General features: G+C 43.3%; 2 protein-coding genes across 3 annotated transcripts in view; one reads left to right on the plus strand and one right to left on the minus strand.

Annotated features, from left to right (window-relative positions):
• STIM1 (stromal interaction molecule 1) overlaps positions 1–13,324 on the minus strand; it is a 232,480-nt gene that overhangs the window by 190,992 nt on the left and 28,164 nt on the right. The gene's annotated exons all lie outside the window — the stretch shown is intronic.
• LOC129008198 (peptidyl-prolyl cis-trans isomerase A) lies at positions 2,367–2,903 on the plus strand. The gene has a single exon (XM_054440113.2). The coding sequence runs from the start codon at positions 2,382–2,384 to the stop codon at positions 2,901–2,903; it is 522 nt and encodes a 173-aa protein (XP_054296088.1). The 5' UTR covers positions 2,367–2,381.

Raw genomic sequence — 13,324 nt, forward strand, 5'->3', positions numbered from 1 at the left:
CACTGCCAAGTGGCTTTGCTCCAGGAGTCCCTAACTAATTAAGGCCTTGCTCCCCTGCCCTGTTTGCCTGTGACCTCCACAAAGGCTAGAGAACACCAAGTGCTCCACAGCAGCTATTCTCTTGGCCAGAGTGACAAATGTATTGCTGGCCAAGGATCAGCCAAAGCTATTGCTAAGAGGTTCTTGCCCTTGGTCTTCCTTAGAACAGGGTCGGCCGGGCGCGGTGGCTCACACCTGTAATCCCAGCACTTTGGGAGGCCGAAGCGGGTGGATCACCTGAGGTCAAGAGTTTGAGACCAGCCTGGCCAACATGGCGAAACCCTGTCTCTACTAAAAAAAAAAAAATTAGCCAGGCGTGGTGGCACATGCCTGTAATCCCAGATACTTGGGAGGCTGAGGCAAGAGAATTGCTTGAACCCAGAAGGCAGAGGTTGCAGTGAGCCGAGATTGTGCCACTGTACTCCAGCCTGGGCAACAAATCGAGACCCTGTCTCAAAAAAAAAAAAAAAAAAGAAAAGAAAAAGAAAAAAGAACACGGTCAAAAACAAGATGCCCTTCATTCTTTGTCCTGAGGTTATCAGCTCATGATTCCTAGGAATCAGCCCTAAACACAGCTACCAGGACCCTGGGTCTGGAACATGTCGGATGTGACTCAACTAAAACCTGACCAGCCAGGCCCTTTGGACAACTGAAAGAGACCCTGTGGGCTGTGGAATAAGGGGTAAGGAAAAGGGACCCATGCTCTGCTAAGAGTGTCTAGTCTTAGATGCTCCCAAGGTCACCTTTTGGGCTCTTTCAGGCTGCATAGGCCCCAGGGACTTAACCACTTCCTTTGCTCATTAAAGCAGAACCCCCCACTCCACCCCTTGGGACTCCCGCCCCCAAGCCTGAAGCCTGGCTCTAGGGTAAGACAGTCCACCGATCTCTCCCTTCAAAAGTTAAAACATACGGGCCCTTTTTGTTCTAAGAGTTTAACTGCTGGGTTGAGAAAGAACGTAAGCCAAAAACAACAAATATGAGGAAGTAAAAAAAAGTTTAAAACATATTACAAGTTAGTCACGGTCACTGTCCCCACTTCATAGTTCCTGGTTCCTGTCATAATTGGTGCTGTTAGAGAACATCTACAATACAATAGTTTTCAAGACTTATTTTTAAACAATGGAACCCTCATTTTCAAATATAGTTCAAATTGGCCTGGCGTGGTGGCTCACGCCTCTAATCCCAACACTTTGGGAGGTGGGCAGATCGCTTGAGCTCCGGAGTGCAAGACCATCCTAGGCAACATGGCAAAACCCCATCTCTACAAAAAATACAAAAGTTAGCTAGGCATGGTGGTACGCGCCTGTAGTCCCAGAAGAGACTCAAGATTTAGATCAATCAACATGATGTAGACCTTATTTGGATATTGATATTGACCCCATCTCTACAAAAAATAAAAATATTAGCCAGGCATGGTGGCACATGCCTGTAATCCCAGCTACTTGGGAGGCTGAGGCAGGAGAATCACCTGAACCTGGGAGGCAAAGGTTGCAGTGAGCTGAGATTGCGCCACTGCACTCCAGCCTGGGTGACTGGGCTACAGAGCAAGACTCCGTCTCAAAAAAAAAAAAAAAAAAATGTTGACCCAGATTTTAACCAACCATATACAATTATCAACCATATACAAATAATATTGCTAATGAGCAAGAAAGTAGAAGTAAACATGTAGACATTCATGCACCAGGCTCTGCTACCAGTTGGTTATTTTGGCTGTGTACTTGTGTCCAAGGTCATTCACTCACTGGGTAGGTTTATGTCCTATGATGCCATCAACTGCCAGTCAAAGAACTAATCGGCATGAGCAAACTAGTGTTCACACAAAACTGGTATAATTGAAACCAAAATCAAAGACATTTTCATTGTACGTAAATGTACAATTTCCATTAGGCTTGTTAAAATACTGAAAGCAATTTAAATTCACTTATTCATTCAAAAACAAATATTTACTGAGCATCCCTGTCCATCTATGCTGGCTAGGCACCAAGGACAAAATAAATAACACATAATAGCCTCAGGGGATTCATACAAACATACCTCTATATTGCTTTCATGGATCCCAAATATTCTGAAGACCTTGCACCAACAAAATTGGGAGAGTGCTGGAAAGGATGACATTTTTATTCCCTTATGAACACAAACAACTTATCAAAAGGCAGCCTGTTCCACAAAGAACCTCTCAACATTACAGCCCTAGAATTTTGGGAGGACGCAGTGGGTGGATTGCTTGAGCTCAGGAGTTCAAGACCAGCCTGGGCAACATGGCAAAACCCCATCTCTATTAAAAATAAAACATAAAAGTCTTTGCAGATGCTGCTGCCACCGGGAGCCCTGTACTATCAGCCATGGTTAACCCCACTGTGTTCTTCGACATTGCTGTCAACAGCGAGCCCTTGGGTCATGTCTCCTTTAAGCTATTTGCAGACAAGTTTCCAAAGACAGCAGAAAACTTTCATGCTCTGAGCACTGGAGAGAAAGGATTTGGTTATAAGGGTTCCTCCTTTCACAGACTTATACCAGGGTTTATGTGTCAGGGTGGTGACTTCACACACCATAATGCCACTAACGGCAAGTCCATCTACGGGGAGAAATTTGATGATGAGAACTTCATCCTAAAACATACAGGTCCTGGCATCTTGTCCATGGCAAATGCTGGACCCAACACAAACAGTTCCCAGTTTTTCATCTGCACTGCCAAGACTGAGTGGTTGGATGGCAAGCATGTCATCTTTGGCAAGGCGAAAGAAGGCATGAATATTGTGGAGGCTATAAAGCACTTTGGGTCCAGGAATGGCAAGACCAGCAAGAAGATCACCACTGCTGACTGTGGACAACTCTTAACAAGTTTGACTTGTATTTTATCTTAGCCACCAGACCATTCCTTCCGTAGGTCAGGAGAGCACCCCTCCACCCCATTTGCTCACAGTATCCTAGAATTTTTGTGCTCTCGCTGCAGTTCCCTTTGGGCTCCATGTTTTCTTTGTTCCCTTCCATGACTAGCTGGATTGCAGAGTTAAGTTTATGACTATGAAATAAATACTAAATAACAAAAATAAATAAATAAAACATAAAAAATAAATTTAAAAAAAAGTACAGCCCTACCGTGGAGATACAAGCTGCCCCACTGCTAGAAAATCAAGAAGAGATTTCTGAAATCAAGGTCTTTGTCTACAATTCAACAAACATTTACTGAATTTCTATTTTGTCCTTAGACACTCTAAGGGATCAGCAAACTGAGGCCCTCAAGCCAAATCTAGCCCAAACACCTTGTTTTTGTAAACAAAGTTTTATTAGACACAGCTACATATGTCCATTTAAATATTATCTATGGCTGTTTTCTTGCTACAACTTGCGGTATAGGCCATCAAGCCTAAAATATTTACTCTCTGGCCCTCCACAGAAAATGTTTGCTCATCTCTATGCTACACTCTAGAAAGATGCAGAAATGTATCTTGATCTAGGTGGTGGTTACATAGATAAACACGTTGGTAAAAATTCATCAAGCATTTAATTCATTTTATTGTACGTATGCCAGAACTCAATACTTCTTTTTTTAATGAAATGAAGAGTAATCAGCCCCTGCCTTCTGGCAATTTAAAATCTGGTAGGAGGATATCAAAGTAAATAATTAAAATACAACAGTGAGCCTGCACAGTGGCTCACGCCTGTAATCCTAGCACTTTGGGTGGCCGAGGTGAGCAGATCACCTGAAGTCAGGAGTTTGAGACCAGCCTGGCCAACATGTCGAAACCCTGTCTCCACTAAAAATACAAAAATTAGCCGGGTGTGGTGGCATGCACCTGTAGTAGTCCCAGTTACTGGGGAGGCTGAGGCAGGAGAATCATCTTGAACCCAGGAGGCAGAGGTTGCAGTGAGCCGAGATCGTGCCACTGCACTCCTGCCTGGGCAACAGAGCGAGACTCTGTCTCAAAAAAAAATACGAAAAATAAAATTTTTTTTATTAAAAAAAATTAAAAAACATAGAGTTTGGAATTAGAACATGAAATTTCTAATTAGGTTTAGGTCCTACTTGCACCAATTACTAGACACGTGACTTTAGATTCTTCATCTACAAAATGAGAATAATAACAATATCTATGTCATTGACTGCTGTGAGAATTAAATAAATATGTAATTGTACCTGACATATAAGCATTCAACATACATTTTTTATCATAACAATTAGCATTATTATTAACTGTCTAATTAGTGGTGGACTTCGCTGTAGCTCAGAGTTCCTGTGACTTCCTGGTAGGTCCCATGGGACCCTAAGTCATATCAAAGTTGATTCTTTTACAAGTTTAGAGCTCAAGCTGGTATTGTACATAAACAGTATTTCATGGAGCTTTAGACTTCTGGCCCAGTACCTGGAGAGGTGAAAGTCCTAAGGATGGGGTCCTATCCCACTGCTCAAAGAACGCCTTCCAGAAGCAAAATCAGGAAAGCACTACCTCTAGTTGACCTAGCTGATAATGAAAGAAGCCATACTAGAAAATACACTGAAATACAATATGCTTTTTTTTTTTTTTTTGCAATGGAGTCTTGCTCCGTCACCCAGGCTGGAGTGCAGTGGCGTGATCTCGGCTCACTGCAACCTCCACCTCCCAGGTTCAAGCGATTCTCCTACCTCAGCCTCCTGAGTAGCTGGGATTACAGGCGTGTGCCACCATGCCCAGCCACAATATCCTTTTGAGCTTAAAACTTCAGTCAAATCTTCCATACCAGGCTGAGAAAACTGGTTCGGTCCAAGGGACTGGCCAGGAGAAGCCATGAGTCTCTGTCAGTGCTGCTGGGTATGTAGCTCTAACAGGGGTGATACAGAAAAGTTCTTAAGACTTCTGAGGTACCATAAATTACCTTCAGCAATCTCTGTGACAAACTTAAAGCCTCTTGGATATCCAGCTCTATATAAGGACCAAAAGAGGATGATCACAGAAATCACAGATTTGGAAAAACTAGATGAACCTCCAGAGATCACCACTTGGACCGGCCCCTGCTCTCAGATTGCAAAACACCTATCATTAGGCTTGTTTTACAGATAATGCCACTAAGGTCCAGAGAGGGTAAGCCTGATGGCCTAGGTCAGATATCTAAGAGGCAGTAATTAAAAAAAAAAGAATATCTAGTCTCAAGGAGTAAGCAATCTTGATGAAAAAGTAACACTCATGAAACTGTCGAAACACATGGTCAGGTAATAAGGGAGATCCCAATGAGGAGCTACAGGTATGGAAAGAAGGACAAGAGTTGAAGTCTCAGAGTAAAAGTCCCTGCCCAATGTACCTCTCACAAAGTAAAAAGGCCCGTCTTTGCTTAATATTTACTACCCTGTAATGTCTATTTACCTGTCTCCCCACTCAATAGTAATTCTTCCAGTTTATGTACTTTATATTATCCTTATCTATATTATCAGCACCAAGCCTAGACAACTGCATCTCCTGCAACTTTGAAAAGACTCAGACTAGCCCCACTCACCCAACAATACTAAAAACAAGGTTACCCTGTTAGGTATCTACCAAACCTAGAGGTTTGGTAATAGAAAGTGACTTTGACAAGTAATTTAACCTCTTATTTTGTCCATCTCAAAGATATCAATAACATTAACAATCTCAGAAGACCATATTAAAAATAAGTATCCACGGTGAAACTCCATCTCTACTAAAAAATAAAATAAAAAAAATTAGCCAGATATGGTGGCGTGTGCCCATAATCCCAGCTACTCTGGAGGCTGAGGTAAGAGAATCGCTTGAACCCACGAGGTGAAGGTTGCAGTGAGCCAAAATCGTGCCATTGCACTCCAGCCTGGGCAACAAAGCGAGACTCCATCTCAAAAAAAAAAAAAAATTAAATATCTGTGAAAGCACTTAACACAGTACTTGGCACATAGTAGGCATTCAATGACTGCTAGCTTCCTTCTCACACCCCCTGTGTCTGGGTTCCTTTAAAAAACAGTTTATTCCTTGGACCAACATTTATTAAACAACAAGTATTTATCTGTTGGGCCTCAGGGATAAGATAATGATCTTGCCTTAGGTATCTCTGATAAAACCTCAGCATCTAGTATGATGCCTGCTGTTGCCATAGCTGCCTGGCACATAGTAAGCACTCACTAAATAGGGAACTCCCAAGAACACTCTTGGATACGGACCACTGATGCATCACCTCTTAGTACAGCCCACTCCATCTGCTTTGTTAGCCCTAGAGGTGTGCAAGCACAAAAGAGATCAAGTCTCTGGCCAGCAGCAGATCTATACATTTATAGAGCTCCCCCCCATAGTAAAGCCTGGCAGTCAAGATGACAAGAAAAACACAAGAACAATTCAGATGAGTCCCTCAAAACTGCATTAAAGACTATACAGCGGCCGGGCACGGTGGCTAACACCTGTAATCCCAGCACTTTGGGAAGCCAATGCGGGCAGATCACTTGAGGTCAGGAGTTCAAGATCAGCCTGGCCAACACGGTGAAACCCCCGTCTCTACTAAAAATACAAAAAGTCAGCTGGCCATGGTGGTGCACACCTGTAATCCCAGGTGATGTGTACCTGTAATCCCAGGTGGTGTGCACCTGTAATCTCCAGGCTTAGGCAGGAAAATCCCGTGAATCTGGGAGGTGGAGGCTGCAGTGAGCAGAAAGCACACCACTGCACACCAGCCTGGGCAACAGAGAGAGACTCTGTCTCAAAAATTCAAAAAAAAAGACTATATGGCAGTGTTCCAAACTATACAGCATCTCTACTTAAAACCTGGGTTATAATATTAAACTGACCACCCACCCTCACATTTCCTACACTGTCCACTGAGAGAAAAGGGAAGTGCTTCTTCCTTTCAGTGCTGCTTGTTCAGAAAAGCTGATGTCCTGGAAAATGGCTGAGCACCTATCCTGGCAAATACGATCTAGCAAAAGCTTGAACCCCATAAAAGCATCTCAATCATTCACCTTGCTGGCCTCCAAGGCTGAAAATAGCCCCAAATGAAAAACAAGCTATGTGAACTACTTATCTAGTTTCATAGCAAAGACCTTAATCTAGCTGAAGAGGACAAACTCCTCACTCCTTAACTCAAGCAGACCTAAAAGCCTCACCTGTTTCTGGCCCCACAGCAGCTGGCATAGCTCTGGCACCTCTCAGGCTTCATCTTTCAAAAACAGAAATGGAACAAGTGCAGAACAGGGAAGAGCCTTCTGCAGTTAGCCCAGCACTGCTCGAGGGGTGGTGGGGAGATAAAAAGATTCCTGGACACACATGTCCTTTTTTTTTTTTTTTTTTTTGAGACAGAGTCTCACTCTGTCACCCAGGCTGGAGTGCAGTGGTGCGATCTCCACTCATTGCAACCTCCGTGCCTCCCGGGTTCAAGCAATTCTCCTGCCTCAGCCTCTCAAGTAGCTGGGACTACAGGTGCGTGCCAACACGTCTGGCTAATTTTTTGTATTTTTAGTAGAGGCAGGGTTTCACCATGTTAGCCAGGATGGTCTCAATCTCCTGACCTTGTGATCCGCCCGCCTCGGCCTCCCAAAGTGCTGGGATTACTGGTGTGAGCCATCGCGCCTGGCCACAGATGCCCTATTCTTTCCTCAAATCTGAAAACGAAATGAAAGGCCCTAAAGCAGCCATACCCCAAAAGTAGCATTCTGTACCTCTGCTTCATCTTCTGGCAATAACCTTAACAAGTTTCTCTAACCAGTCCCTGTCTCAATGCCTTTTTAAAGGTAGGTTTACCTAATCCCAAGTCAGAGTCAGTAGGTCAGCACTCTGATATATCAAATCCATCTCTGTCTATTATATACCTTGACCCATGCCATTACAGTCCATTATTTCCAGGTTCACCTCTCACAATACATTAAGTACTTCTAGATGTACAGCCCAGGTTTCATAATGCCCATGTTTCCAGTTTTGCCCAGTGCAAGGCCAGGGTAAGAACAGATGCTTAAAGGCTTATTTGTTGCAGAGCAAATGTGAGCAGGTACAGAAACAGGGAAGGAAGTATAAGGACAAGAATGTATCCTGCTTTACTCTCCCTAGAGGCCCTCACCCAGTGCATGCTGCCCTCTGGACCTAGACTCAGGCTGGGTTTCCCAAGCCTCCTCTCTTATTACCAAGCTCACAGCCCTCTACCTCCTCTGACTGTGTACAATACTAGTCCCTGGACCCTTTTCATCCTAGATGTTTGTTTCACCTCTGGATGTACTTGGAAACTCCTTGAGTATATGGCCCATCTCTCTTCTTTTTTTTTTTCTTTGAGACGGAGTCTTGCTCTGTCGCCAGGCTGGAGTGCAGTGGCGCGATCTCGGCTCACTGCAACCTCCACCTCCTAAGTGAAAGTGATTCTCCTGCCTCAGCCTCCTGAGTAGCTAGGATTACAGGCACCCGCCACCACACCCGGCTAATTTTTTATATTTTAGTAGAGACGGGGTTTCACCATGTTATCCAGGATGATCTCAATCTCCTGACCTCATGATCCGCCCGCCTTGGCCTCCCAAAGTGCTGGAATTACAGGAATGAGCCACCGCACCCGGCCAAATAAGACCTTTTTTTTTTTTTTTTTGAGACAGAGTCTCGCTCTGTCACCCAGGCTGGAGTGAGGTGGCGTGATCTCTGCTCACTGCAAGCTCCACTTCCCAGGTTCACGCCATTCTCCTGCCTCAGCCTCCCGAGTAGCTGGGACTACAGGCACCCACCACCACACCTGGCTAATTTCTTGTATTTTTAGTAGAGACAGGGTTTCACCATGGTAGCCAGGGTGGTCTGGATCTCCTGACCTCGTGATCCGCCTGCCTTGGCCTCCCAAAGTGCTGGGATTACAGGCGTGAGCCACCGCGCCCAGCCAAGTCTCTCTTCTTATAGCACAAAATACAATACCAGCCTCAAGGAATTATACCAGTAGCTATTTACAGAGTTAAAAAAAAAAATCAACTTCCCTCAAGTTTTTAATTGCTCATGTGTGAAAAGGTGAAAAGAATGTCTCACCAGATTGCTCCTCCCTCTTAGGTTATCCCTCTTTCTCTATTTTATCATTGGGTTCCCAGTGAATTTTCTATAAAGAATTCAAGCCAAATGGTTTAGCACCTATATTTGGCCTATAATGTGTGATATTCAAGATATCATCAGAGATAACAATTCATTCTTTATATCCCACATCCCTCAGACTATGGGAAATGACTCACCCATGCCAATCCTTAATCAAAGGCAGGAAAAGTCCCCTTGAGCCAAAGCAGGACAATGCTGTATCCTCAACACCTTCATTGATGGGCCCTTGCCTAAGATCATGCTCAAACTCACATCTAAAACTGGAATGGGGCCACACACAGTGGCTCACGCCTATAATCCCAACACTTAGAGAGGCTGAGGCGGGAGGACTGCTTGAGCCCAGGAGTTTGAGACCAGCGTGGGCAACACAGTGAGACTTTGTCTACACAAAAAAATAGAGAAATTAGCCGGGTGTGGTTGCTCATGCCTGCAGTCCCAGCTACTCAGCAGGCTGAGATGGGAGAATCACTTGAGCCCAGGAGGTCGAGGCTACAGTGAGCCATGATTGTGCCACCATATTTCAGCCTCCTATACAACAGAGCGAGTCCCTGTCTCAAAAATCAAATGATAAAATAAATAAAATAAAATAAAACTGGAATGTGTCCACCTTTGTGAGCTGAAGTACTGGGAGAAGACTTCCAATCAGAAAATAAAATTATAATTATCTACAACTGTGTTAAACCAATAGTTCTCAGCAAACTCAAATTATGTATGTTTGGCAGAGCACTATGGGTCATGCCTGTAATCCCAAACTTTGGGAGGCCAAGGCAGGCAGATAGATCCCTTGAGCCCAGGGGTTCAAGACCAGCCTAGGCAACATGGCAAAACCCTGTCTCTACAAAAAATAATAATAATAATAATACAAAAATTGGCCACGTTAGCACACGTCTATAGCCCCAGCTACTTGGGAGGCTGAAGTGGAAGGATTGCTTGAGCCCAGGAGGTCAGGGCTGCAGTGAGCCGTGACTGCACCACTGCACTCCAGTCTAGATGACAGAGTGAGATACTGTCTCAAAAAAAAAAAATTATCTATGTTTATATTGAAATATAATTCACATGACATATAATTAATCCTTTTAGATTTTATAATTCAGTGATTTTTAATATATCTATAAGGTTGTACCATCATCACCACAATCTAGTTTTTCAGAATATTTTCATTACCCCAAAAATAAACCCCATATCCATTAGCAGTAACTTCTCATTACCCTCTCCCCCCACACCCTGGCAACCACAATCTACTTTCTGTCTCTATAAATTTGCCTATTCTGGACATTTCATGTAAATGGAATCATACAATATGTAGCCTTTTCACTTAGCATAATGTTTTCAAGGTTTATCCATGTTGTGGCATCTATCAATACTTAACTCCATTTAATGGCTAAATAAGATTCCATTATACAAACATACCACTTTTTTTTTTTTTTGAGATGGGGTCTGGCTCTGTCGCCCACGGTGGAGTGCAGTGGCACAATCTCAGCTCACCACAACCTCCACCTCCCGGGCTTCTTGGGGACTGCTAATTATTACTCCCTTGGGTTAGGTTCAGACATAGCAAGAAATAAGGCTGAACTGAGAGAAAGAGTGGTCTCCACATTCTACCTCCTGGAGAGCTAAACAGAACAGGCCCCAAGTTCCCAAGGCTATTCCCTTTTGCCAATTTACATGGAGAACCACTTGGGGCATGGGTTTTACTCTCAGCCCCTGGATCAGGACTGCATAAGTCAGTGTCCCAGGCAAGCTGGCATGACAGCTCCCAGCAGAAACCAGTTCCTTTTGTCTTCAAAGTGCTGAAAACATCTGGCTGGCTCCCACACTGCTCACTTATCCTCTCAACTTGGGAAAAGGAAAGCCAAACATCATGCTGTTCACCATATAATAAAGCACTTTCAATGTCCATTAACTCACTGAATCCTTACAACACTCCCACAATACCAGGGCAGGGACTCTTGCACCCATTTTATAGACAAAGAAATTCCAACCTTGAAATGTTAAGTAATTTTGCTAAGTAACAAAGCACAGAGACAGAAGAAGAACCCAAGACTTCTGATTCCTGATCCAGACCCTTGTGAGGTGATTTTAAGGGCCATCCAATGAGAGGCCTTCCCCACCCCTCTACCTAAAATAGCACCCCCATCACTTTCTAATCCTTTGCCCTGCTTACTTTGTTTTTTAGCACTTATGATTACCAAGCATTATATTACTTATCTCCTTGTTTATTGCCTATCTTCCTACCTGAATATAAAACAATAGGGACTATTATTCTTTACTGCATACCAAGCAGAGTTTCTGGCACACAGTAGGGTCTTAAATATTTATTATATGAATACATCTAGTACAGCCCACAACTGATCCCTCCTACAGTGATGGTGTCTGGTGTCATTACTATCATAAGTCTTCAGTCTATACTCAAGTTTCATTCAGCATTTATTAACATCCACTAAATGCCAGGTCATATGCTAAATGCTAAAGACAGAAATGAATCAAATATAATCCCTGACTCTAGAAAATATAACGTAGTGATTTGAAGCAGACAATAAAAAAGTGTCCCATTGGCTGGGTGTGGTGCCTCATGCCTGTAATCCCAACACTTTGGGAGGCTGAGGCAGGTGGATCACCTGAGGTCAGGAGTTCGAGACCAGCCTGACCAACATGGTAAAACCCCATCCCTACTAAAAATACAAAATTAGCTGGGCGTGGTGGCGCATGCCTGTAATCCCAGCTACTTGGGAGGCTGAGGCAGGAGAACTGCTTGAACAGGAGGCAGAGGTTGCAATGAGCCAAGATCGCGCCACTGCACTCCAGCCTGGGCAACAAGAGCGAAACTCTGTCTCAAAAAACAAAAACAAAAACAAAAAAAAATGGTGTCCCATTATAGAGATGTTCATAGAAGGGAGCACCTAACTACCGGAAGAAGGAGAAACCGTTTAAGAGAGCTTCTCAGAGGAAGTGACATTTGAGCTGAGTCTTGAGGAACAATTATAATTTCAACCACCAGAGAAAAGAAGGATATTCTAGACATAGAGAAAAGCATGAGCACAGGCTAAGAGACATGAAAGAGCTAGGTATATTTAAAGGCTAGTGGGGGATTTTTAAGTCAAGAAAGATTGGCCCCAAAACGATGTTTTTAAAAAAGATAAATGTCTAGTATCCAGAATATATAAAGAACTCTTACAATAACAAAAAAACCAACAACTTAGTTTTTAAAAATAGGCAAAGAACTTAGACATTTATCCAAAGAAGATATACAACTAACCAACAAGTACATGAAAAGATGATCAATATCATTAGTCATTAAAGAAATGCATGTCAATTTCATAATCACAATGAGGCACTATTTCATATCCACAAGAATGGTTATAATAAAAAAAAAATAACAAACTTTGGTGAAGATGTAGAGAAACTAGAACTCTGCTCCATTGCTGGTATAAGTAAAAAGTGGTTCAGCTGCTGTGAAAAAGAGTTTGTTGGTTCCTCAAAAACTAAACAGAATTACCATATAACCTAGCAATTCCACTCCAAGGTATGTACCCAAAAGAACTGGAAACAGGTACTCAAACAGGTACATGTACACACATATTCTTTTTTCTTTTTATTTTAAGTTCCGGAGTACATATGCAGGATGTGTAGGTTTGGTACATAGGTAAACGGTGCACACAAATTCTTAACAGCACTATCCACAAGAGCCAAAAGATGGAAACAGCCCAAATTGCCCATGTGTGGATGAATAGATAAACAAATTATTGTATAAACATACAATGAAATATTACACCGCCATAAAAAGGAATGAAGTGGCCGGTCATGGTGGCTCACGCCTGTAATCCCAGCACTTTGGGAGGCCAAGGTGGGCGAATCACCTGAGGTCGGGAGTTCAAGACCAGCCTGGCCAACATGGAGAAACCCCGTCTCTACTAAAACTGCAAAATTAGCTGGGTGTGGTGGCACATGCCTGTAATCCCAGCTACTTAGGAGGCTGAGGTAGAAGAATCACTTGAACGCAGGAGGCAGAGGTTGCAGTGAGCCAAGATCGCCCCATTGCACTGCAGCCTGGGCAACAAGAGTGAAACTCTGTCTCAAAAAAAAAAAAAAAAAAAAGGAATGAAGTGCTGATACATGCTACAATATGGACGAACCTCTAAAACTTATTTTCGCTTATGCTAAGTGAAAGAAGCCAGACACAATACATCATATGACCCCATTATAATCATATGATCAAGGCCGGGTGCCGTGGCTCACGTCTGTAATCCCAGCACTTTGGGAGGCTAAGG

Source organism: Pongo pygmaeus, chromosome 9, assembly GCF_028885625.2.
Source record: "Pongo pygmaeus isolate AG05252 chromosome 9, NHGRI_mPonPyg2-v2.0_pri, whole genome shotgun sequence".
Taxonomy (NCBI): Eukaryota; Metazoa; Chordata; class Mammalia; order Primates; family Hominidae; genus Pongo; species Pongo pygmaeus.